General features: G+C 48.8%; 6 protein-coding genes across 6 annotated transcripts; 4 read left to right on the forward strand and 2 right to left on the reverse strand.

Moving 5' to 3' along the window:
- Window positions 1-537: 537 nt before the first annotated feature.
- ACHE_70252S (uncharacterized protein) lies at window positions 538-768 on the forward strand (the record flags this gene model as incomplete). Its single annotated transcript, XM_043282565.1, has 1 exon — window positions 538-768. One exon carries the CDS (start codon window positions 538-540, stop codon window positions 766-768), a length of 231 nt encoding a protein of 76 aa, XP_043139931.1.
- A 2,865-nt stretch (window positions 769-3,633) lies between these two features.
- On the reverse strand, window positions 3,634-5,074 carry ACHE_70253A (uncharacterized protein; the record flags this gene model as incomplete). Its single annotated transcript, XM_043282566.1, has 7 exons — window positions 3,634-3,974; window positions 4,029-4,096; window positions 4,155-4,537; window positions 4,597-4,667; window positions 4,715-4,751; window positions 4,800-4,984; window positions 5,044-5,074. The coding sequence occupies 7 exons, from the start codon at window positions 5,072-5,074 to the stop codon at window positions 3,634-3,636; spliced, it is 1,116 nt and encodes a 371-aa protein (XP_043139932.1).
- A 3,482-nt stretch (window positions 5,075-8,556) lies between these two features.
- ACHE_70254S (uncharacterized protein) lies at window positions 8,557-8,880 on the forward strand (the record flags this gene model as incomplete). The annotated part of the gene is made up of 1 exon (XM_043282567.1): window positions 8,557-8,880. The coding sequence occupies one exon, from the start codon at window positions 8,557-8,559 to the stop codon at window positions 8,878-8,880; it is 324 nt and encodes a 107-aa protein (XP_043139933.1).
- Window positions 8,881-9,383: 503 nt separating this feature from the next.
- Window positions 9,384-9,779, reverse strand: ACHE_70255A (uncharacterized protein; the record flags this gene model as incomplete). The annotated part of the gene is made up of 1 exon (XM_043282568.1): window positions 9,384-9,779. A coding segment is annotated over one exon (396 nt), but the record flags the coding sequence as incomplete, so codon positions are not given.
- A 901-nt stretch (window positions 9,780-10,680) lies between these two features.
- Window positions 10,681-11,490, forward strand: ACHE_70256S (uncharacterized protein; the record flags this gene model as incomplete). The annotated part of the gene is made up of 1 exon (XM_043282569.1): window positions 10,681-11,490. The coding sequence occupies one exon, from the start codon at window positions 10,681-10,683 to the stop codon at window positions 11,488-11,490; it is 810 nt and encodes a 269-aa protein (XP_043139935.1).
- Window positions 11,491-13,619: 2,129 nt separating this feature from the next.
- Window positions 13,620-14,747, forward strand: ACHE_70257S (uncharacterized protein; the record flags this gene model as incomplete). The annotated part of the gene is made up of 1 exon (XM_043282570.1): window positions 13,620-14,747. The coding sequence occupies one exon, from the start codon at window positions 13,620-13,622 to the stop codon at window positions 14,745-14,747; it is 1,128 nt and encodes a 375-aa protein (XP_043139936.1).
- Between the last annotated feature and the right edge of the window lie 9,410 nt (window positions 14,748-24,157).

Raw genomic sequence — 24,157 nt, forward strand, 5'->3', positions numbered from 1 at the left:
GGTAGCCCTGTATAGAGCAGAACTCTGGCGGCAGGGCCAAATGGATTGGCTGGCTGGCATACAGCTGATGATCAATCGACAGGCCGGTGCTATCACCGGCATGCTGAAGTCCACCCCCATAGGGCCGCTGGTTCGTGAGGCAAGCCTGGCACCGGCAGAGGTCCTACTGGAGGCCCGACAGTTGAGATATACTACCCGACTGCTCAGCTTACCAGAGAACCACCCTGCCAAGAAGATCCTCCCAGTGAGCTTTCGGGAGGGGGACCAGCATGCCCAGCCCGGGGAGCAGACCCCAGGGAACCGGCAATGGGCTGAGAGCAGCAGCCGGGGCCCATGGTCCCTAGGACAACACCTAGCTCGACAGTTAGCCAATATCCCTACCAGCGGACCCATCTGAGGGCTTTGAAAGCACAATACAGACGACCAGTAGCCAGTTCCCAGGCAGAATAGAGGTACTACGAGGTCCAGAGGCCCTAGCAGCGGCGCAATCTTTCTCTCCTGGGCTAGCAATCTGGTCAGACAGGTCAAGATTGGAGAATGGCAGATGCGGAGCAGGACTTGCATGGCAAGAACCAGGAGCCTGGGAAGACCCGGGGGTTCCCATTGGGCAAGGGACATGACGTCTTTGATGCAGAGCATCTTGGAGCGGTTCGAGCACTCCAGTTAGCAGAGAAAGTGGGAGACCAAAACCAGTCACTATCTTGCTGGACTCCCAAGCGGCCATTGCAAGGCTGCGACACACCCAGCCAGGGCCAGGTCAAGCATTAGTGATCCAAGCACATGCTATAGCCAAGAGACTACATGCCAGAGGTCACCAACCCACTATCCAATGGGTTCCGGGACACGCAGGAGTAGAAGGGAATGAGAGAGCCGACCAGGCGGCAGGCAGGCAGCCAATAAGCCTCCAGGAAAAGGCCCAAGAGAGATCTCTCTGGCCTTCGCCTGTAGAGCCCGAACAGAGGCCATTACAACACAGAGGCAAAGATGGCTCACTAAGGAGCTTGGACAGCGATCCCAACAAGGTCAACGAATATACAGGCCACAGAAGAACTGGCGGCTTGACCCTGCAGCGGCAATGGCCCCCAAGCACCTAGCAAGCCGCTATTTTCAACTGAAGTCAGGACATGCAGCCATAGGAGCACACCTACATCGGATCCGGGGAGGATGCAACCTGTGAGGGATGTGGTATGTCAAGGAAAACAACACACCATCTTCTCTTCGAATGTCGGGAATGGCAACACCAACGAAACAGGCTCTACATGGACCTGGAGACAGACGGAGTTATGAGACCCACTACTGCAGAATAATATCCACAAGGACGACTTTTAGGAGAACCTAGAGCTACCAGAGCGCTGCTACGATTCCTAGCCAGTACCAGCATAGCTCTACCCCGAGCACACCTACAGCGAACGGCGGAAAGGGCTCGAAGACATGATGAATGGGGACTGGAAGCACTGGAGGCGGCAATTAGAACCATGCTCGAAAGCACTGCGCATACAGGCGGTCTGGGGCGAGGAAAAGGATCAGAAAGATTGTAGAAGGGGGCTAGCGCCTCAGGAACCTATGGGGACAAGAGACTGTAGAATAACTGCTGGCCTTGAGTCCATGAATCATGGTCTGTCATAGCTCTAGGGCTCGGTATGGACAATAAACTTGATTAAATAATAATGACATGCCGAACGCGCACAAAGCCCCGAACCAATCGACTATCACGCTACGTATCCAAACACCCAGCGGAAGCGCCATCATCAAGCATACTGCAGAAAATGAGCAGCACCTAGCCCGTGACAATAGAAAAATTACATTGTTAGAGGTCAATCCGCCAATCCACGAACCATGCAACTTCCCGGTTGATTGGTCTAATTCAACATGTTCAACTGCAGACAAGGAAGCAAACAAATTATACTGTGTAACCTATATTGGCCTTAAATAGGGCGTGGCCCTCAAAAGTAGCTTCCTGGAGCCTGAAGCCTTCATGTTATTGTCCATAATCAACATTTCTCACAAATTCACAATGTCTTCAACCTACCCCCCCCCCGAAGTGGTCGTAATGGTGGCTTCTTTCTTGGAAACATCAGACCTGTGCAAGTAACGGCTGACACACCCAACCATCGCAAATGTAAACTTTCATTTATTATGGAGGAAGTGCTTTATTCGCGCCAAACAGACCTCTCTGTCTCAAGTTTGACGAAATTGGAGGAGATCTCAGATACCCCCCAATGGCGTTATGTGCACCACTTAACAGTGAAAGGGTCCGATGAGCATAATCGAACTCTCGGAGAGGGACTAGCCGGGAAATGTCTCCCAGAAAGACAAGTAGCCCTTATATGGCTAGTTGTCATTCTCCTCCGCTTTCCCAATTGCACGTCGTTTGAGGTTGACGCCGTGTCAGAGTACAATTGCCCTGTTCTTTCAAGCACCCTGTTCCACACAGAGGCCATCTCACTTATTTTGGCAGTGATTAGCTTAACCGGCCATCCCGTCAAATCGCTTACCGTTGACTTCCGCGACGCCTGCCTGGACCCAACCGAGCTTGCTGCAGTGCACGTCAACAATGCTCGATTTGTGCTGGGTGGGCACATCTTCGAGAACTGAGGCTAAATCATGCCGTTGCCTTTCCAGAGGTTATGGAATGGATGTTTGATGTGATTGCCTGTGCACCTAATCTGCGGATCCTTTATATCAATTCACATAGAAAGGACCAGACGGCGTGGCTGAGCGGTCAATTGGCTTTGACGGATGTCTCATGGTCACACTTGGAGGAGCTGCATTTGAAAAGAGTGCGGATTACAATCAAGGACCTCTCTACTCTTTTACACAGATGCAGAAGCACCCTCCGCCTCCTGGTCCTAATTTCACTGGACATCAAATCGAGCAGTACCGGCGATGACTTGAAGGCACTGTTCCGGTCTCTTGCTGAGTTTCCTGCTCTGGAAAATATTCACATCAAAGAGGTGTTCGGCGATGCTGCTGAATACGTAGATCGGTTAGTTCACTTCCCAGTACTGTCCAAGAATCGAGCTATACCTTGGGAGTGGGAGACGAGGCCTTCTTCTGTGACCAGTCAGTTGTGGGTTAACGCTACTGTGAAGTATTCGGGGCCGAGGATGCGCGATGTTCTGGGTTTTTTTGGCGGGGAATTTGAAGCTTCTTTCAGTAGATTTGCTTCGATGGATGTTTTGTTTCTGCTAATACAGTGTACTGCCCAATAGTATTTGTAAATAATATCAAATAGAATGGGAAAAGTCTCATGTTCAAAGAGCTCGATAATCGGCGGTTCTACCCCATCAGCAGCATGGAGTGTTCAATTAACTAGCTATCCCATATCCTTGGGACGTAAGTAACCAGGGAGATAGACTTCCATCGTACACCAGACTCATCCCATAATTTTCATCAATAGGAGCCTGTCGCGGCCTGTTCCTGTCTCGTGGATGCCTTGTCACCGCTGCTGCGCGGCTGGTCGTTGTTTGGGATCCCCAGTGACACAGCACCAATGTGCTTGTTTGCTCCCATCCCATTCGGGAATTGTTTGCCATTCCGTAGCAAATAAACCAGTCCTTAGTCGTGGTCATGATTGTGATTCGTAAGTAAACAGGCAACAAGCCCAAATCCACCTCAGACCCACACCAATCATCAACCCCGTTCCCCCCCAGCCTCAATATCCTTCAACTGGATAAACCCATCCGACTCCCTCGTCAAGCGCTTCGTCTTCGACCCAATATCAACCGAATATGATACCGTCTTCGCAATCCGACCCTTCTCCCTCTCACCCGACCCCGCAAAAGCAGACACTGCAGCCGTTCTGCTCGAAGCCCCTGTTGCGGTTGGGTAGGGGCGGGCGGTTGAGGAGTCATGGGTTGTGTTTGCGCCGGGGAGGACGCGGACGAAGAGGGCGCGGCTGGTAGGGAGGCAGGCGCAGATGATGGCGATTTGGCATTCGATCACGGACCAGTGGTTTAGGGGCTCCATTTCGACTGCGACTTTTGTTAATGGGAGTGGAGAGGGGGGGGTATTTGGATGATACGCACAGGTTGGGTTTGTGTTGGAGGTGTTTCGGGAGAAAATGACGACGCGGACGATTCCAATGGTCGTCAATCTGCAGATAAGTATAAGCGTGAATCCCAAAACAAGGAACAAATGAAGGGAAGACATACACCAATCCCATCCCCAGCATAACCGCAACCCCAATCTTCTTCTGCACCGACAAATTCAACCTCGACACCTCATACACCGGCATAATCACCATAACCGTGTCCACCACGATATTGACAAACCCGTTCGCAAACGTCGACGCGATAAAATTAATACACGTTCCTTGTTCCTCCATCGCCCATCCCGTCCACGCAAGGTGCACAGGTATACAGTGGAAGCTGTCGGTTAAGATCCAAGTGATCGCGACCGCGGTGTTGATGGCTATCATGGTGTAGGTTGTGTAGCGGAAGACGGGGGATTGGAAGATGCGGAGGAGGAAGAGGCAAACGGAGATTTTGGCGAGGGAGATCAGGGCTTTATAGACGAGGACGAAGGCGAAGAAGTACTGCTCGGGTTGAATTGGATTAGAGATGTGGTTATGTTGAAAACTGGGGGGAGATGGACCTTGTATGCTATGGTGATATTATCCTGTGGCGGTATGTCCCAGATGTTCATCCCGAAGCCATAATGCACCACTGACTCGTTAGTGCTCCGTTTTCGATTTACCAGGTCGTTTACTTACTTGAGATGTTCAGCGCGAACGCAATAATAGCCAATACCTGAACTGGTTAGCATAAGATTAAAGTACGGAATACCGACATCCTCACATATGCAGTAATAATGGTATAATCATCTGGTCCCCAACCACCACCAAGTCGCAAGAACTTCGCAGTCATCCGGATCGCAAACAGAATCGTCGCAATAACGAACGGAATAATCGTCCCAGGGTCTGCCTCGGGGTATCTTCGGGGGATGGGGAGATCGCATTGTCGGGAGACGATGTATTTGGCCGCTGAAGATATACATATTAGCTTGTGATGACTTGATTAATCTGTGACATGAAATATGCACTTAATGCTTCTTTCATGGAACAATTGGCCATAGCGCAGCTGGATAAATCGGCCTGGTATTGGGTATCGGTGCAGAGACATGTTGTATCGGTCGTTGAGCAAGACGTTGTATTAGTGAATTGTTGTTCGCAATTGAGCTATTTGCTGTTAGATGCTGCGCGATACAGAAAGAGAGGCCCGGAGCATACAGCGCATTGAGGAATGGTTTCCGATGCAGATGCAATCACCGGCATCGCCAGGCATGCCAGAGAGAAAAGAACCGCATACTGCCGGAACAGGCGCATTCTGAGCAGCCACCAGTGCAAAACCTGATGATCTCAAGATGTCGAAAGGAAAAAGAAAACGGACAATGCCAATGTCGCGATCCATGACGAGCGCGACTTTTATTAGTCTCTATTTTAGGGGCAACTTCTGTACCTTGTGGTTGGATGGCAATCACTCCAACGCTGATCAATAGGCATGGCACCTGTGCCGCAGTTTTCCCATGAAATCCACTCAGATTAGTGTTTATGTGGTTCCCGAGTGTTGAATATTGTGGCAATTTAAGCACTATCGAAGTTAACCAGAAGGCGAACAAGCTCGTCCGACAAAACCGCTAATAGCGATCATCATTGTACAGTTCATGCCCGAAACAAGACAGCGTGCGCTTTCCCAGAAGAGTCAAGCATGCGTTGATCTAATAACCATAAACTTTGACAGGCCTGTCAGGGAACGGCATCCGCTGTCATATATTTGGATGTCATTGGTGAGAATTCCCGGTTCCACACGGAAGTAGTACTCTTTTGGGAGGGCACTATAAATGTCAAGTTTTGAGGACGGGAGAGCACGTTCTTTTGTTCCTGCATATCTTGCATTATTATGAGGCACTTCTACCGTTTTCGGAGGATCGGAGTTCATGTTGTCGTGTCGGGGTGCACGAGGTGTAGGGGGTTGATGCGCACGGGCTGTAATCATTCCCCTTGCACCGATCAAATCGAGACCAACCCAGCAAACCATGGTAGTGCTGAAGGTAGTCTACTCAGGGCACCCGGAATATCGGGTGCGAGTTTGTGTCTCAAACCCCTGCATGATCGCCTCATGGAGTCGTGTGATAAACGGTCTGTATATGAAATGGAATCGCACGGTTCTTTTATTTCTTCCTTTCCTTCTATCCTTTCTCTCTCAATCAAGTCTTCTTATCTATAATGGTCCTATCACTAAGACAAGTCACTTTGAACGTGAGAAGGAATATCGCCAGGTCAACATCGACCGCAACCATGGAAATCGTGTCTCTAAACGGCATTAGACACCGAACTAAACTCTACTCTGCCGAGATAGAGCGATAAGAAGCTCGCCGACGAATATCATTTCCCAATATATGTACACAGACATGATACTTAGGGAGCTAATACTAGAGGATGTATATATGGCCATTAATGGTGAGGTCATCGATTTATTTGAAGTCTCCCTGCACTGTGACGTGCTAGATTTTACATCGGCGACAATTCGGCGACAATTTTGAACTATTGAAGATTACCGTCGTTTCCGTCCCGGACTCATTGACGCTATTTGCACGCGTGCCCTTCTACGCCATGAAATATATCCCTGGCTCTGGAATTCTGTTCAACTTATCGATGTCTTTCTATCACAAGATATAGGGACATTGCATAGATAATATCACACTGACTGTACAATTGGCATTTACCAGACCGTGGCCGTTTTCGGCAACTCCCCCGTTCGGGTTTAGCAGAGTGATGGTCCTACAGTTTCAGAGATGATATGTCCATATCCAGACCCTCCATCCGTTTTCTGCGATGCATTGAACCAGCAAGACTCCATTGCACAGAGGCAGGACAGTAATCCTAGATCAATTAGTCCCCCTCACACCAAGGGTCATCAGCAGTTGCCTCGCTCCTATCTCAGTACTGAAGCCGACATTTCTACCTCTGAGAGCCCTCTTGATACCTCGCACGGTGACAAAAAGTCTAAATCTCACAAGCGATAGCCGCACCAATTGCATGAACAATCATCCAAATGAGTTCAAGGTCTCTCTACATCTATTGCAGGGGAAGATTCATTTTCAGTGCTTTGTTCACACTTTCTGTCTCTACCGCTTGACGAACATTTGCAATTTCTTCCTTGGTTGTTGGAAGGCGCGCTACCATGTCACATTCCTAGATCTGATCCAATGAAATCTGGGAACAGAGATGTGCGGTCAGCAAGCTGCTTAACTCACCCACCTGATTACAGTGAGCCCCATGGGAGCTCCAGGAAGGGTATGCCATCGTCCTGTGAAGAGGTGGACCTTCTGCTGAAGCTAAAAAGGGACGAGAGACGGCCTTGGTCGGCGGTGGCAAGGTTATTTTCGAACCGATTTCCAGGTCGAAGTCAGGACTCAATCCAAGTATACTGGAGCACGACCATCAAGAATATGGCAGATTGACGCTCTACGGGGCTGCACTAGATAGATTATGTTTTTGCAACGGTCTCACAATTTCATGAAAACTATTAAATATTCTAGCTTGGTCTATGAGATGCCCTGGCCTCTCTTCCAACCAAGACGCTGTACTGGTTTCCGTATACATTATAAAAATCCATCTAACGCTCTGGCTAATGGGATGAGTGTAGATTAAGGCTGACGACACCATGGAGTTTGAATGCTTCATCGCCTGGACCACTATCTTTGTGCCTGAGCAGCATCGAATGGCGCCTCCCTTGGAACAGTCAAAGATAATTTCAAATTCCAAATAAATAATAGCTCTGGATACTTAAAATTGAGATATATACTGCGTATGGCCATAAAATATGCTATCTTAAATTTCTAGTAAACATAACTTGTAATGGCGTTGAGATATTGCAGGTTAAAAAATGGCCATTTTGTATGGGAATACAGAATTCGCACTTCGGCCGTATTCGCCGCTCGCCCGTTGAATACGTTATATATAACTTAATATGTCAGAATCTCCTGGCCTCACTACTCGGGCTCACTATTCCGTACAGGGATTTCTCGGATCTATTATTCGGTCCACCGATAGCGACGATTTATCGGCTCGGGAACGAGAAATGACAGTTCGAAACTGGAAAGCTCCCGGGAATATCCCAGTTGGATCCCATCTATTTGTCAACAAGCCGTTCGCGGGTGATGTATTTTTGATGGGTGCGGATGGCTGGTTGCGGCTGCCAAGTGGTTGACGGATGGCTCGATTCCTGGCCTCAAACCTACGACCACAGAGTTCACTGGAGAAATTGAGAGGATAGTCTATTCGTTGTCTGGACGTGGTTCCTTGTGTGTTGGTAGTCATCAGCCGTTGATTGTGAAACCCCCCTTGCCTATTTCCATTCACGGGATTGGTATCCTCAACCTATCCTTGAGATGACGTCTTCTGAAAGATAATCGATTGATATGAAGGGTGTAAGACCGGCTGCGTTCAGATAGATATTGGATGGCACAGCGGTATATAAGTACGCCGGCACGGGATGTTAGGGGATCATGAAGGCTTCCCCTTCTCTAACTTTCCGCATATTTCTTTTCACGATGCCTCATTCTGTGCATTCTGCTTCTTCTTTGGAGGATGGATCTGGTGATCCTCTCCAAGGCTCACTTACCGGTCTTTCCTTGACGGATACTCGTGAGACGGAGACGGTCGCAAGCGATCCGGTGCAATCGATTGAGGACCTGACGCGGGATGTGATTCCGCAGCATCTTGCCAGACTCCAGCAATCGCGGCGATTCACGCTCGACGAGACTGACGCTCTCTACGTCCAAGGGCGGCATTTCCAGGGGAAATGGAGAGTTTCGGAAGAGGGTTCCTCAATTGGAAGGCATTACTGTCCGGTTGGGTCGATTTCCCAGCTGTGATGTTGCTCAATCCTGGTCCGCAGGATCACGTGCCGTTTCATGAGATGTTGGACAGATCAACGACGCTCTCCTGGCTGCGGGAGACGCTGGCGGGGACGCAGCTGGGACTCGAGATTGTTAAAACCACCCTCAGTAAATTCTAAGAGCATAGTACCTCGGCTATTGGCCATCAGTGTTGACTCAATGGAAATATAAACACGGCGGTAAAAGAAACGCCGGCTCGTTAGTATAATACATATAGGTATATCTGATAGAACTGATGCTCAAAACATGAAAATCCGGGTGCCCTCGCGGGAAATACAAGAGTGGATGAGCATCATTTGAAGGAAATATTTCTGTCATTTTGAGACTCAAGTTACTGTTTCGGAGCACGGTTAGACTGCGACTGAACAGGAGCATAGAACATGTAGTGCTGTCTGGGTTGGAAAGGGTTCAAGTGGGCACACGGAAGTTTATCATCATTAATCGCATGTATATCCCTAGACCACGAAGCTAAAGCATGTTTATTTCCAAATCTGCCACCATTTGGGCTGGTCCGTCCTTTTTGCAACTCCAGCCTTCACTAGAGACTTAATCTCCCTGTCTTTTGTCTTTCGTGCCTCATGAAGCATCTTTTTTGTAGAGCAATGGAGTGTTGCCTTCTCAAAAAACAACTCCACAGCATCAATCCGCCGACTCCTGACTGCCTCAGAGAAGACAAAATCATCCACTGTCGCCCCTTTGTCAATCATCTTGTCCAAGATCTCCAATGGCCGTGAGAACTCTAGTGCTGTGCAGAGTGCGCCACAATCTCTCCAGGAACCCTTTTGAGGGTCAGCCCCATTATCCAGCAGATAGTGGATCAGTGGAAGAGTCTTGTTGCTAGGAGGAGAATCATATGTCCCACCCCCCTGACAGGCATCAGTCAAGAATGTATGTGTATGTCTGTATTGCAAATTGATGATGTTTGGTTGATGCTTGTGAACAAGCTCCATGATCTCCAGGTTGGGATGGTCAACAATTGCCAGTACAACCATTTCATAGTCAAGTTCACTTTCTGGGTGCATGAAGAGGAGATATTGCACTATGGGGACATGCTCATGGATAATGGCAGTTATAAACAGCTTGAATGCAGTGGGTGGTTTATCATCATTTTCCATCCAGTCTAGTTGGGCTCCTGGCTGGATGTTGTGGGCTTGGTATATTCGTTGCAGCCGAGAAAGATCGCCAGTTCTGCAAGCTTGTAGCATTTCTTTCTTGTAGGCTGGGAGTTTCGCTTCATTTCCATATAGAAACTCAAATGCAGATGTGTCCATGATTCCGACGTGGAGATGATTTTGGTGTTTTTCTGTATGAGGGTGGAGGGAAAAAGAATAATGATAATAACAATCACAATAGTGATAGTGATAGTAGCAATAAAAATAGAATGATTCGATAATAATGAAAAAGCTTGTCGAAGGATGGATAAATAGGCCTATTTGCTAGTGTTGAGGGCGGTCAGCCTTGGTCCCTGGAAATCAGCCTTGGCCCCCGATCTGATTTGCAAAGGCTGCCCTCTCCACCGCGGCGTTTGGCGCATACTGGAATCCACTTCCTTCTCAACATAATTCAGAGTCGCGAAGGATTCTCTGAAGCCACCCTGGACCCCAGAATGGCTCTCAATGCCCAAAGCCAAGAGCAAGAACGCCTTGGAAAAAGTTGCGAACTGCCTGGGATAACATATAAGAGAACAAAATGACCACAATAAGATGGACTATCAACAACTATTAACAAAGCTTTTCTCCTTCTTCTTTGTCTTCTTTATTCTCTCAAGCAAACAAAATGAACCATTCCGTGTCCACTCTTATTTCTCTTTTCTTTATCCTCGGCGCCCATGTTGCGCCAGCGCTAGCCATGGGCGGTTGTCTTTCTGCTCCGCGAGACCCTAATGACGTCCCTCCCGTTCCTCAGCCATGGACCCAATGCAAGAATAGGCCTAAAAAGTGGGCTTGCGAAAGCAAAAAAATTGACTTCCCTACCGTTGAATGTCTCAAAAAAGACATGGAAACCTGCGGCAACGTCGGCACAGGCCCAACTATATTCTACTCCTTTGGTGCTGAAACGATCGAAGTCCGGAAACCTGTCCGGGATACGAAGAACCCCAAGGGCGTGATGTGGAACGACGCCTTGGATGCTAGTTACACAGAGATGTTGGCGAAACGAAAAAACACATTCAAGCTTGATAGACCAGAACGACAGAAAGTCTATAATGCCCGATATGCAGAGGCGCTTGCATCGCTATCCAAGGGTGAGGTCTTCTTTGGGGTGCTCCATTACAACGGCAAATACGGGGGGCACGGTGCCTATCAGAATGTTAGGACAGGTGAAAGTCCCGAAGACAACACTTGGATCCAATATGAATTCCCAACTTTGCAACACAAAAGTCGGGCTACAAAAGTCACCACTTTTGCCATTAGTGACGGATCGTACCACGTCGACTGGGAACGTGGAGTGAAGGGTGATCTTAAACCTTATCATGATGCCAGCAAACTCGCTGTCCCTGTTGTCAAGAGAAGTGATGAATCTAACACTTGCGCGTTGGACAACAACCCCAAGGATTACGAGAAGGATGAGGAAGAATGCGAAGAATAAATCAGCAAAGTTAAGGATATTTATGACAAAGCGCAAAAGTCAAAGCCTAATATTAGAGCTGTTCAACTTCATGGAGGGAAATACGCTAAAAGAAAGATTCGATCCTGCAGTGTATATATATTAGACATTTCATTCAATATAGAGCATATCATCAATAACAATAAGGGGCATAACTCAACATGTAGCCCTCAAACATCTCTATAAAGCTATTTAAAATACAACTATTCGGGCAGCATTGATGCTACTTAAACTACCCTTTCTCGAAGCAGTTCTCTGACCTCTCCATCCACGTCGACCAGTCTCCCCAAAACGCAGGTCTTATAATCTGCGCGTATTCTCAATAATCTGGATACCAGCTGCATACTCCCAGTCGATAATCCTAGGTATATTGTATTTCTCACCAATATAATGTTTCGGGGCGCAATATCACCGTGCGTGAACACAGCATGGCCAGATTTTGGCAGTATAGAAGATAATTCATGTTCGTACCGACCCCAAAGTGGAGGTAGCGCTCGTAGATACGGGTTCGTAGGTGTCAATGGCTAGTTAGGTGACGGGGTGGTTCTTGTAAGTCTTTAAGTAAGGTGTCTTTTGGGGTAGAGCCATCTGCAGTGTATTGGAAGACATTTCTATGTTGGAAATGAAACCTCAGGTTTGAAAACAGACAAATCCTTTACTTCACATAATGTAATTTTCGACCGAGCTGCGCACCACGCGTTTTTTCTACGCGTTTCAAATCAATTAAACAATTCGACCTCTATCATTCCACCAAAAATGCCCCCCAAATCAAAGAAATTAGTTGAACAAGAGGAAAGTATGCTATTAGCAATATCTGCTTTAAAGAATCCCCAATTCCTACTGTACGGCAAGCAGCACGCCATTTTGATGTCCCTGAATCCACCCTCCGAACACGCCTCCGTGGTATAACATCATGGTCTGAAAAGCGCGCCAATGGGCATAGATTGACTGAAAATGGAGAGGAATCGCTTCTACATTGGATACTCTCTATCGACCGACGTAAAGCAGCCCCCCGACCATCTCACGTTCAAGATATGGCCAATATTCTCTTTTCACAGCATGGTTCCACCAATACTCAATCTGTTGGCAAGAACTGGGTATCCAGCTTCATTAAATGCCATGATGAAATTAAGACTAGTTATTCCCGACGCTATAACTACCAAAGTGCAAGATGTGAGGATCCAAAGATCATTAAGGAGTGGTTTCATCTAGTGCAAATCACTATAATGCAACACGGGATTGCATATGAAGATATTTACAACTTTGATGAGACTGGCTATGCAATGGGCCTAATTGCTACTGCAAAAGTAGTAACTAGAGCTGATATGCCTAGTAAACGTCAGGTTATAGTCATATGTGAGCCGTCACAGTGAGCGATCTCCTTCTTGTTCATGCAGTAATGTGGAAACTGGTATATGGAAAAAGAGGCTCGTAAATACAGGAACCCAGAATGAAAAATAAATGGGAGATAGGAAGATGGCAGGATGACTGGAAAATTGAGGCACAAACTTAGAAAGAAGAGGCCACAATAAAGAGTGGGCGCCATGGCGGCTTGGGCTCTAAGACAGTGCCATGAGGCCATTTTCAGAGCCGTCACAGAACGGCGACTGCAGCCGTGATGGTGAAGCAAAAGGTGAGCCTTCATCAAAAGACTGAGAAGGATGGGAACGCCCGCAGAGTGTGGGGGGCCCTGAAACAAGGAGTCGGGGTCGGGGTGCGTGGTCGTACGCACACATGGCCGTGGTGAAAGACATGGATCACTTGTTACCAAATGACTTGATGAGGATCGATCGGATAAATAGTTGGCCCGAGTTGCGAGGTCAGGAGATTCTTATAGTCAATGTGTGCACACATATAGTAGATTAAGCACTCAATCAGCTACATACGCGCATATACGTTCGATAGACAATATAGCTCTACCTTCCGCTGGTCCTCTCCATATAGACCTCGTTAGTCCGGAATAAATCGACTCCCGATTTCCCCTCTGAGCTACGATCCGAGAGACCCCGCTTCAGTTAGTGAGAGGATCTTTCGGACAAATAGTCGGCCCGATTACCGAGGCCAGGGGATCTTGATATAGGTCGATGTTTACACGTATTTAGATCACAATAATGCCGCCTGTCACCAGGCACTCGGCCAGAGGCCACGCCTCAGGCGGTCCCCGCCACGGGGATAGCCCCCGGGAACAAGGCTTAGCCGCGCTAGTGAAAGCCCGCAAACACCGAAAACGCGAAAAGCCAGATAACCAGATGGAGGGAGACACAGGCGAGCCAAATGCCTCGCCTCCACCCCCAACACCTCTGTTCATGGACCATGAAATGGCAACCCAGACGCCACCAGCTATGCTGGAGCCACAAAGCCCAAACAAACAACTCGAATTCGAGCTCCGAAAAAACGCCAGCATCGCCCTACAAGCCCGAGCCAAAAAAGAAGAAGAGGAAGACGAGGAGATACTGGAGTTCCTCAACATACTGGACAAGAAGCTCTCCTCTATGAAACAGAAAAACCTCCCCAGGGCCTCCTCTTTTGGCAAGGCCCTCCAAACCTTTGCGCACAACTACTTCACCCAACCCGGTGCCAATGCAAATAACCAAGGCCACACAGCCAACCCAGCCCCAGCTAGCCCCCCCAAAACGTATGCAAACGCTATCCCCACGCCCAAACCGAACAACACTACTGGGAAAAAACTTGTTGTCTCAGCCCCTAAGCCAGCAAGACCTCTTCACCTTTTCCTTCGACTCCCAACAGACCACCCTGCCCGACATGCCAGCCCGCATGCGGCTCTACAAAAGCTTCGCAGTAGCCTAGATCCAGCAGTCACTGACGCCATCAAGGAAATACAACATGTTCCCACAGGGCTCGCCATTGGGCCTAAAGATGCCCAAAGTGCAGAGATCCTACTTGACAATAAGGATGATATACAACAGGTAATCCAAGGCTCTAATGCTGAGCTAGAACAGAGATGGGCAATCTTTGTCATTCCCGGTGCCATCAAACAATACATTGGCTATGATACCTCAATTGTCACTGTAACAGAGCAAGCAGCAAAGGAAGAATTTAAGCTGCAGACAGGCATCACGCCCCTAAAACTACACTGGTCCAAGAGGAGCCAAGAACACCTCTCAATACAGACAATGCAGCAACAATGGTCCTGGCAGTGCCAGAGACTTCCGCCTCCAAGATTCCACCTTGGGTCCATTTCTTCGGCAAGAACCTCTGCATTAGACGCAAGATCATAACCCCCAAAGTCCAACAATGTGCCCGTTGCTGGGACTACCATAGCCCCCGGTCCTGCACCCAACGACCCAAATGCCGGCTATGTGGAGCTAAAGACCACACTGAAGAGGATCACAAAGAAAGCACCCAACAATGTGTCAATTGCCTTAGACCTGCTCCTGCTGACCATGCACAATGCCCTGTACGGCCCAGTATCAAGCAGGGCATTTTGGTCCAGGTTCCCAAGACACAGGTAGCAGCTATTCGACGAATTGAATCCAGTCAACAACGAACTCCACCATCCAAAAGCATGGAGGACAGCAACCAGGATAAACAAACAGACACTGATGGCTCCTCCAAGAACACTGCTGTAGAAGCAGTTCCCAGTCCCACATCGCCTCAATGAGATATGACAAATCTCTCTCACAACTGCGGATCCTCCAAGTCAATGTGGCCTGGAGCCCATCTCCGCATGAAGCTGCTCTTCAACTTGCCTTTGAACAAGAATATCATGTGGTTCTCATCCAAGAGCCATGGATCTCCAACTTCCGAGAACGACGCCTTTCCAAACATCATCCTGCTTTCCAACTCTTCACACCAATAGAAGACTGGTCAAACAGGCCACGCACCCTCACATATATCCACAAACACCCACAACTCAAAGCAGAGCTAGTGCCACATGGCCCCCAACCCAGCCGGGACCTGACAGCGGTCCAGGTAGGCTCAGGAGACCATCAGCTGACTCTGCTAAACCTATACAACGCTCCCCCACGGACTGTGGACTCTGGAGAGGGACTGAAGCACCTCACAAGCCAGTCTCTACCAGTTGGGCCCTGTCTTGTGGCTGGAGACTTCAACCTGCACCACTCTCAATGGCGAACCAATACCAACTTCACCTCACCTGGCGCAGAGCCATTTCTACAGTGGGCAGACCAACAAGGATTGCACCTAACCCTCCAACCGAACACCCCCACACGAGGGAACAGCACCATTGACCTAGTTTGGGCCAATAGTTCTCTCATTTGCCAAGGCACACATACAGAACCAGCACCAGGATTCCCAGCCCTGACAGATCACATAGCAATAAGCACATCAATTCACTGGCACCCTGTCAACAACAAAAAGCCAGTGCCACCCCTCCGAATGGCTACCATGCAAGAAGATATATTTCTTTCAGCCATACACAAAGAAGCAGCAGCATTGGGTGAACCTCCACCAACACAGCTGGACCTCACACCTGAAGCTCTGGACCAGCACACTTCTGCAATCATACAAACAATCAAGAATGCCCTGGAAGTGTCCACAAAGAGAGCCCACGCTCATCCATCAGGCCATATATGGTGGAATGAGGACTGCCAGGAGGCAGTCTCAGCCCTCCGAAGAGTCTCACGAGATCCAGATAGCCCCCCAACTGAAGTAGGAACAGCACAACGAAATTTCCGCTGCACAGTTCGCCAAGCAAAACGGCACTATTGGCGTACACAACTGGATAACTTCTCTGACAGCAAGGACATTTTCAAAGCAATCAAATGGAACAGGACAGAAGGGACCTTCCCCACCCCGCCACTCAAAGATGGTAACAGAACTCACACCACTGCCAATGCCAAAGCAGAGCTCCTGGTAAAAACTCTCCTCCAGAAGGCTGCCTGTACAGAAGATGTCCCTGTCAACTGCAGCAATCCAGGGGCAACTCTCCCCTTCCCAGACATCACAACAGAGGAAGTTCATCAAGCTATTTTCCAAGCCAAAAGCAGCACACCTGGACAGGATGAAATATCAAATGCTGTCCTAAAGAAAGCCTGGCCGGCCCTCGGCCCACACATCTCAGCACTATACAGACACTGTGCTGCAACTGGTTGGCACCCAACTCCCTTCCGACAAGCCCTGTTGGTAGCCCTCCCCAAGCCAGGGAAGAAGGACTACAGTAGCCCACGCTCATACAGACTAATTGCTCTCCTCTCTACCTTGGGGAAAGGACTAGAACGCCTTATTGCCCGGAGATTAGCTTGGATAGCCATCAAACACAAGGTCCTCCACCCCCAACAATTTGGGGCCCTCCCCTGCCGTTCAGCTACCGACCTGGCAGCAGCATTGGTGCACGACATTGAGGAAGCATGGGCCCGCGGCCTTCTTGCCTCTATGTTGACTTTGGATATCAAAGGCGCATTTGACGCAGTCCTAAGAGGCAGACTAATCCAACGGCTCCACGATCAAGGATGGCCCCCTACAGTACTCCACTGGGTAGCGAGCTTCACCCAAGACCGAACAGCAGCTTTACAGCTGGATGGACACCAGAGCCCAACTTTTGCAGTCCCAGCAGGCCTGCCACAGGGCTCTCCAGTGTCACCAATCCTCTTCATGCTGTACATTGAACCCATTTTCAAAATAGGGCCAGCAATAGCCCGCAGAGGTCGATTTGGATATGCAGACGACATCTGCCAACTGGCTGTTAGCAAATCCCTTGAAGAAAATACAGCCAAACTGCAAAACATTGTGATGGATCTGATATCATGGGGCCACAGAGAGGGACTCACTTTTGATTTAGCCAAAACAGAACTCCAACACTATGCCAAAGATCGGAAGGGTAATAACCCCACCTGCTCAATCTGCACCCCAGAAGACACAGTGGAGATCACACCTCCCCCACTCCACGGGGCCACACGCTGGCTAGGAGTCTGGTTTGACCGAAAACTGAACTTCAAAGCACATGCCCGCACACTAGCAGGCAAGGCCAAACAGGCAGCAGGAGGCATCCAAGCCCTGGCCAACACTGTACGAGGGGTCAAGGCACCACTATTGCGACAAGCAACAATAGCTTGTGTGGTCTCAGTCCTATGCTATGGAGCAGAGGCATGGTGGCCAGGAATGAATAGACCAGCACAAGACAGCTCAGGCAGACAAAAGCCCATCTCCAATAGGGCATCCATCTAACTAGCCTGCCTGGACTGGGTGCTCCGCAGTGCACTGTTAAAACTCCTCCCGGTCTATAAGACCACACAGACAGCTGTACTGCATCGAGAAGCAGCCATCCCACCAATGGAGCTGCTCCTCAATCAAAGACGCCGCAGACTGGCAATCAGAGTACATGAATTAGACACCCGACATCCTCTACACCGCCGGGCCACACACCAGAGAAGCTTCCACATCAACACCCGCCTGCTCCGGGCCTTAGACCCATCAAATTTTCACATCATTGAACAGATAGACCCGCTGCTGACAAGCCCCTGGGATGGAAACACAATCCCCAAAGAGCAGCCAACTGCAATCAATAGGGCACAGGCCAAGGAGAATTTCCATAGGTGGCTTACTTCTATTCCACCACGATCGATGGTCGTCTATACAGATGGATCAAAAGGAGAAGACAGTAACGCTGCAGGAGCCGGCTGGGTGGGCTACTGGGGTGCCTGCAAAACCAAGATCTTCAGCGGACACAGGAAACTCCCCAACCATGAGGTCTTTGATGCAGAGGCCAGAGGGGCCCTGCTTGGACTGCTGATGGCTCTTAAGGACCCCAATGCACAGCACTCCACAAACCTATACATCTGTTTGGACAACCTGGAAGCAGTACAACAACTCCAATCCCGGGGCCAACCCACAGGATCGAGCCAATCGGTCTTTAAACAGTTTCAAGAAGCCGCCCGGACATGGCCATTCTACCTGAGAGCACCAAACACACAGCCAGACAGGGTGCAGGTGAAATGGGTACCTGGACACTCAGGCATCAAAGGAAATGAAGAAGCAGATAAGGAGGCCAAGAAGGGCTGCCAGGCTCGCCCAGGTCTCCCCCTACCACCTGCCTCAATAGCAGCCGTGTAACGGGCTAGGCCCGAAAGGCACCTCGAACCATAAATGGTTCTCGATTGAAGCTATTCACAAGAGCGTGCCGAAGTCAGGTGATCGTAGATCACCTGATCACGAGTATATAAATCCACCGCCAGCGTGTCTTTCTTTCTTTCTTTCTTTCCTTTCCCCAACGAGTTCTTTTGTACATATCTATATATTAGATAGCAAGGCTTCGGCCCATTACAAGCCGCCAAGCGGGCAGCCCGGACAGTGCACTGGCAATGCTTTGCACAATTCTGGGCAGAGAAGGCCCCTGAACGCTATAAGGCCCTTGGCATAGCCATAGAGAAACGGCCACCAGAGCTCCAGCTCCCCCGAGCAGCTCTGGGTCACCTCCTTGCTGCCAGTGTGATGGCTCAGCGTCTCAGTGAAAGACATCAACAAACAATGCCACCTGAGCAAACAAAGAAAAGCACTTAGCGAGGCCACACAGCACTCATATAAAAGCCCCTTTTCCCGTAGATAGAATTCCTCTTCCTTTTTCTTCCCCAGATTCGATATTCTCGTCGATGGCTACAATAGTCTAGATAGGAATTCAGTTCGTTATTATCTACTATTCCGAGCTCGTGACATAATATCGAATCTCGCTTTTTTCTTCTTCTTTCCACACATCTACTTCATTGGCTCGATCCAGCGATCGTAGAGCCATAGTAGTGTGCCCCTCCGACCGACCGATAGATACCAATACCGATACAACGAACCCAGCAGACATGCCTCGCCCAAGAAACACCGTTGCCTCTACCAGAACCAACCGAAACGAAACGAACGATGATGATACCAACCGAAATGAAGCGAATACCAATACTGAACAGGAGAACCGACACAACCCCATCTTTATTGATGGAGATGAGCATGAAGAACGACGTATGGTGACTTTGGAGGAGTTTTTGCAATATGCTTCTGATGAACCGGAATGGTTGTATGAGAAGCTCCAAGTGACCCATCAACGATATGATGACAGTCTTGATGACCATAAGGTCCGTCTTGCTGAAGAAGAACTCCGAGGACAAACCAAGGATGGAGAAATTGCGCTTCTGCGCCGTGAAACGGAAGAGATGAAGGGACAACTCCAAGATATCAAGAAGCAACTTACTGATGTGAACGCTGAACGTGATGCATTTGGGAGCCAAATTGCCCGACTGGTGATGGACAGTGCCAGTGGCCGTCAAGCCTCTCCAATGCCCATCAACAGCAAATCCACCAAGATCCCAGATCCCCCAATGCTTACCGATGGAAAGGAGCCCCGATTCGAAGACTGGCTGCTCCTGATGTCTCAGAAGCTTACTGCCAATGCAGACCACTTTGACACTTCTCAACTTCGTATAGCATATGTGGCTAGTCGATGTGATGGTAAAGCTCAGAAACACATCACTCCACGCATGCGAGATGATGCAATAAACCCATATACTGACTCAAAGGATATGCTCAATCACCTGAAAACAATCTATGATGATCCAAACCGTGTCACCACTGCAAAGCACCAATTCCGACAGTTATACATGAAGAACAGTGACAAGTTTCATGACTTTTTCTCTGAATTCCTTTACCTTGCAGCTGAAGCGGGCGTCGCTGAGGATGATTGGAAGGATGAGCTCTACACCAAATTGACGACCAAGCTCCAAGAGCTGTGCATCTCCAGCAGCATTGGTGATGGAACATTTCAGGAATTCTCCAGCGCTGTCTCCCAGACTGCAAGCCGACTTGAAGTTATCAACTACCGGACTCAGAAGAATCGAACGTTCACCCCCAACAAGGATATGAGCAAGGGAATTAGTGGAACTGGGACCACTTTCAAGAAAGAACTGACCCCATCCTGGAGCACCACCCCACATACGAGCAATGCTGAACGTGACCGATTGATGAAGGAAGGCCGATGCTTCCATTGTCAGGAACATGGACATCTCGCTCGTGACTGTCCTACCAAGACCTCAACCTCTGAACTGAAGGAACTTGAGCAAAAAGCACCTGTGAATGAAATGAATGACAATGTGGGAAAAGTCTAGCCCAGGAGAAAGTCTCCAACCTGGGCCTAGATGGTGTCAACCTAGGCGAGTTAGATCTCAGTCAACTGATTGGGGGACAGGGATTCAATGTGAATAGTCAGGTAGCTTACAATGGAATTAGTATCCCTCTCACTACCCTAGCTGACACCGGAGCAAATGGCTACCTATTTGTGGACACCCAACGGGCAACAGAATTAGCGAAATTCTTTGGAATCTCCACCCGAAAGCTCAACACACCGATTGGTACAAAAGGGTATGACGGACGAGCTGGCCCAACTATCACAGACGCTATTGTTTGCCACCTGCTTGTGGGTGGACGACGATTCTTGAACCAGCCCTTCCTAATTGCCAACTTGGGCCAACATGACATGATTATTGGACGGAAGTGGTTTGATAGCCATGATGTCTGGTTGAATGTAAAGCATAGGGAATTGGTCTGGCCAGAGCAACGGAGCCACTTGGATGATATACAGAGCGGGCAGTATTTAGAGGTTCCAAAACATATCCTACAGCGTCCTAAGCCCAACCCCATCCACCAGGCCGACATGGAACGACGTGATCGACGAATTGAGAAGGAAGATCGAAGGGAACGCTACTGGATTCCTTGAAGGGAAGAGTCAGACCGGCGATCAAACATGGCCAAAATGTCACGTGCCCTGCAGGGTCAGGAGATTAGCACCATCACTACTAGTCCAAAGCTCCAAAGGAAGATGACAAGCCAATCAGCAATCCAAATTGATATTGCAGCGATTGGAGCAGCACCATTCCAAAGACACCTGAAGAGAAAGGACACTGAGGTCTTCATTGCCAGTCTGTCTGAAATTGACCGCATCATTGAAGAAAAACGCGAGAATGGCCGCCAGAAGGAAGATCACAATGAGCAGGAATTGGTACAGCACCTACTGCCTAAACAGTACCAAGAATATGCAGATGTTTTCTCCAAGGCAGCGTCTGATGAGCTGCCTCCCCAACGAATGAATGACTACCGGATTGAATTGGAGGAAGGGAAGACTGCTGAGTCTGCAGTGGGATACAGCCCCCTGTATAAACAGACTGCAGAAGAACTGGAAGCTGCACGAGACTACATCATTGATAACTTGAACAAAGGATTCAATGGACCCAGCGTCGCACCCTTTGCTTCACCCATTTTAATGGCTCGAAAGCCTGGGGGTGGACTACGATTCTGTGTTGATTACCGGAAGCTGAATGCCATCACTCGAAAGGACCGATACCCCATCCCTCTGGTTGATGAGCTGATGGAAAGGATCAGTGGCGCAAAGATTTTCACAAAACTAGATATCCGACAAGGGTTTCACCGAATTCGACTGAGTCCAGAATCAGAAGACCTGACAACCTTCCGAACACGATATGGGACCTACAAGTACCACGTGGTGCCATTTGGACTCACTAATGGACCTGCTGCCTTCCAACGTTTCATCAATGAGACCCTTATGGATTACCTGGATGAATTTGTGACTGCCTTTGTGGATGATTTGCTTATCTATTCAACAAATGCTGCAGAGCATGAGATCCATGTCAAGAAGGTGCTTGAGCGGCTACGCATTGCAGGACTTCAAGCTAGCATCAAGAAGTGCGAGTTCCATGTTACTCGGACAAAGTATCTTGGATTCATTTTGACAACAGATGGTATTGAAGTAGACCCGGAGAAGACTGCTGTGATCTGTAACTGGGCAGTGCCAACTACTGTTCGAGGTGTGCAGTCATTCCTTGGATTCTGCAACTTCTACAGGAGATTCATCCAGGATTACAGCCGCATTGCGAAGTCACTGAATGAACTGACAAAGAAGGATGTCCCATTTCAGTGGACAGATGGGTGTAAACAAGCTTTTGAGGAACTGAAGAGACGGTTGACCAATGCCCCTATCTTGCGACACTATCATCCTGAACTGGAGACGAAACTGGAAACTGACGCATCAGATGGAGTGGTAGCTGGAGTTCTCTCCCAGAAGCATGGGGATCTTTGGCATCCAGTGGCTTACTACTCGAAGAGCATGACTAACGCCGAACGCAATTATGAGATCCATGACAAGGAGATGTTAGCTATCATCCGTGCTCTACAAGAATGGCGTGCTGAGCTCGAAGGACTACAACTCCAAGAACGCTTCAATATCTATACAGACCATCGGGCGCTAGAGTACTTCATGACAACAAAGAAGCTGAATGCACGACAAGCCCGGTGGGCTGAGTTCCTTTCCCGATTTTATTTCCTGATCCGTTACCGTCCTGGTCGAGAGAATACACTGGCTGATGCCCTGAGCCGACCCAGCACAGAGGTGCAGAAAAAGGATGATTATCGTCAACAGATCTTATTGAAACCAGAATCTGTTGAACAGCCAATGGAAACTAACCAGGTCAATGGATGTACTAAAGTCCACACTATCAACATGTTGGAGCCCACTCTACGAGTTGTGGACCGAGTGCTCAGTGCAAACCGGAACTCTGCCACAGCAGAGGAACATCGTGAGAAAGCTCGGGCAGGAAGGGATGATTGGAATCTGCAAGATGGGCTACTATTGAAAGGAAACCGATTGTTTGTTCCTGATGATGACCCTGAGCTCCGCACTCGACTACTTGATGAAGTGCATGCACAGGTATCAACTGCACATCCAGGGAGAACAAAAACCCAACAGCTCATCAGAACACGGTACTACTGGCCAACCTGGAGACAAGATGTGGAGAGATATGTACGGAATTGCTCAAAGTGCCGGAGAGCTGAGAACCCACGTGATCGTGCCCCTGGACTGCTCCAACCCTTACCCATTGCAGAGCGGCCCTGGCAGCATATATCTATGGATTTTCGCTCCTTCCCAGCTGACAAGAAAGGATTTGATGCCGCACTAGTGATTGTGGATCGATTTAGCAAGAGGCCTATCAGCATTCCTTGCAAGAAGACTGCCACTTCCAAAGATGTTGCACGAATGTTCATTGAGCATATTTATCGCCATAGAGGACCTCCGTTGACTATTGTATCTGACCGGGGACCTCAATTTGTGTCAGCATTTTGGAATGAATTCTGCAAGATCCTTGGAGTGAAGCTGAAGCTCTCTACAGCATACCATGCTCAAACTGATGGACAGACAGAGATTGTGAATCAGCATATTGTCAACCGCCTGAGACCCTTTATCAACCATCACCAAGACAACTGGTCAGATCTGCTGCCAATGATCGACTTTGCTGCAGCAACACTACCATCTGAAACAACAAAAGCATCACCATTCCTTGTTGATTGTGGATATGAGCCCCGGACCTCTTTTGATTGGACATCAACTGAAGAAACTCTCCCTCAAGATGAAGGAATTAGTAGACGACAAGCCCAAGAAATTGTCAAAATGATGGAGGGCATATGGACTGCAGTTGCAGAACAGACCAAATATGCACAAGACCAACAGAAGAAGCAGGCAAACCGGCAACGACGCCCCATTGATTTTGATGTTGGGGATAGAGTGTGGCTCTCCCTCCGCCATTACCATACAGATCGCCCGAACAAGAAACTTGATAGTCAGATGGCTGGTCCCTTCCCAATTCTGGAACGCGTTGGCAATTCTTACCACTTGGAACTTCCTGAT

The sequence above is a fragment of the Aspergillus chevalieri genome, chromosome 7 (genome assembly GCF_016861735.1).
Source record: "Aspergillus chevalieri M1 DNA, chromosome 7, nearly complete sequence".
Classification (NCBI taxonomy): Eukaryota; Fungi; Ascomycota; class Eurotiomycetes; order Eurotiales; family Aspergillaceae; genus Aspergillus; species Aspergillus chevalieri.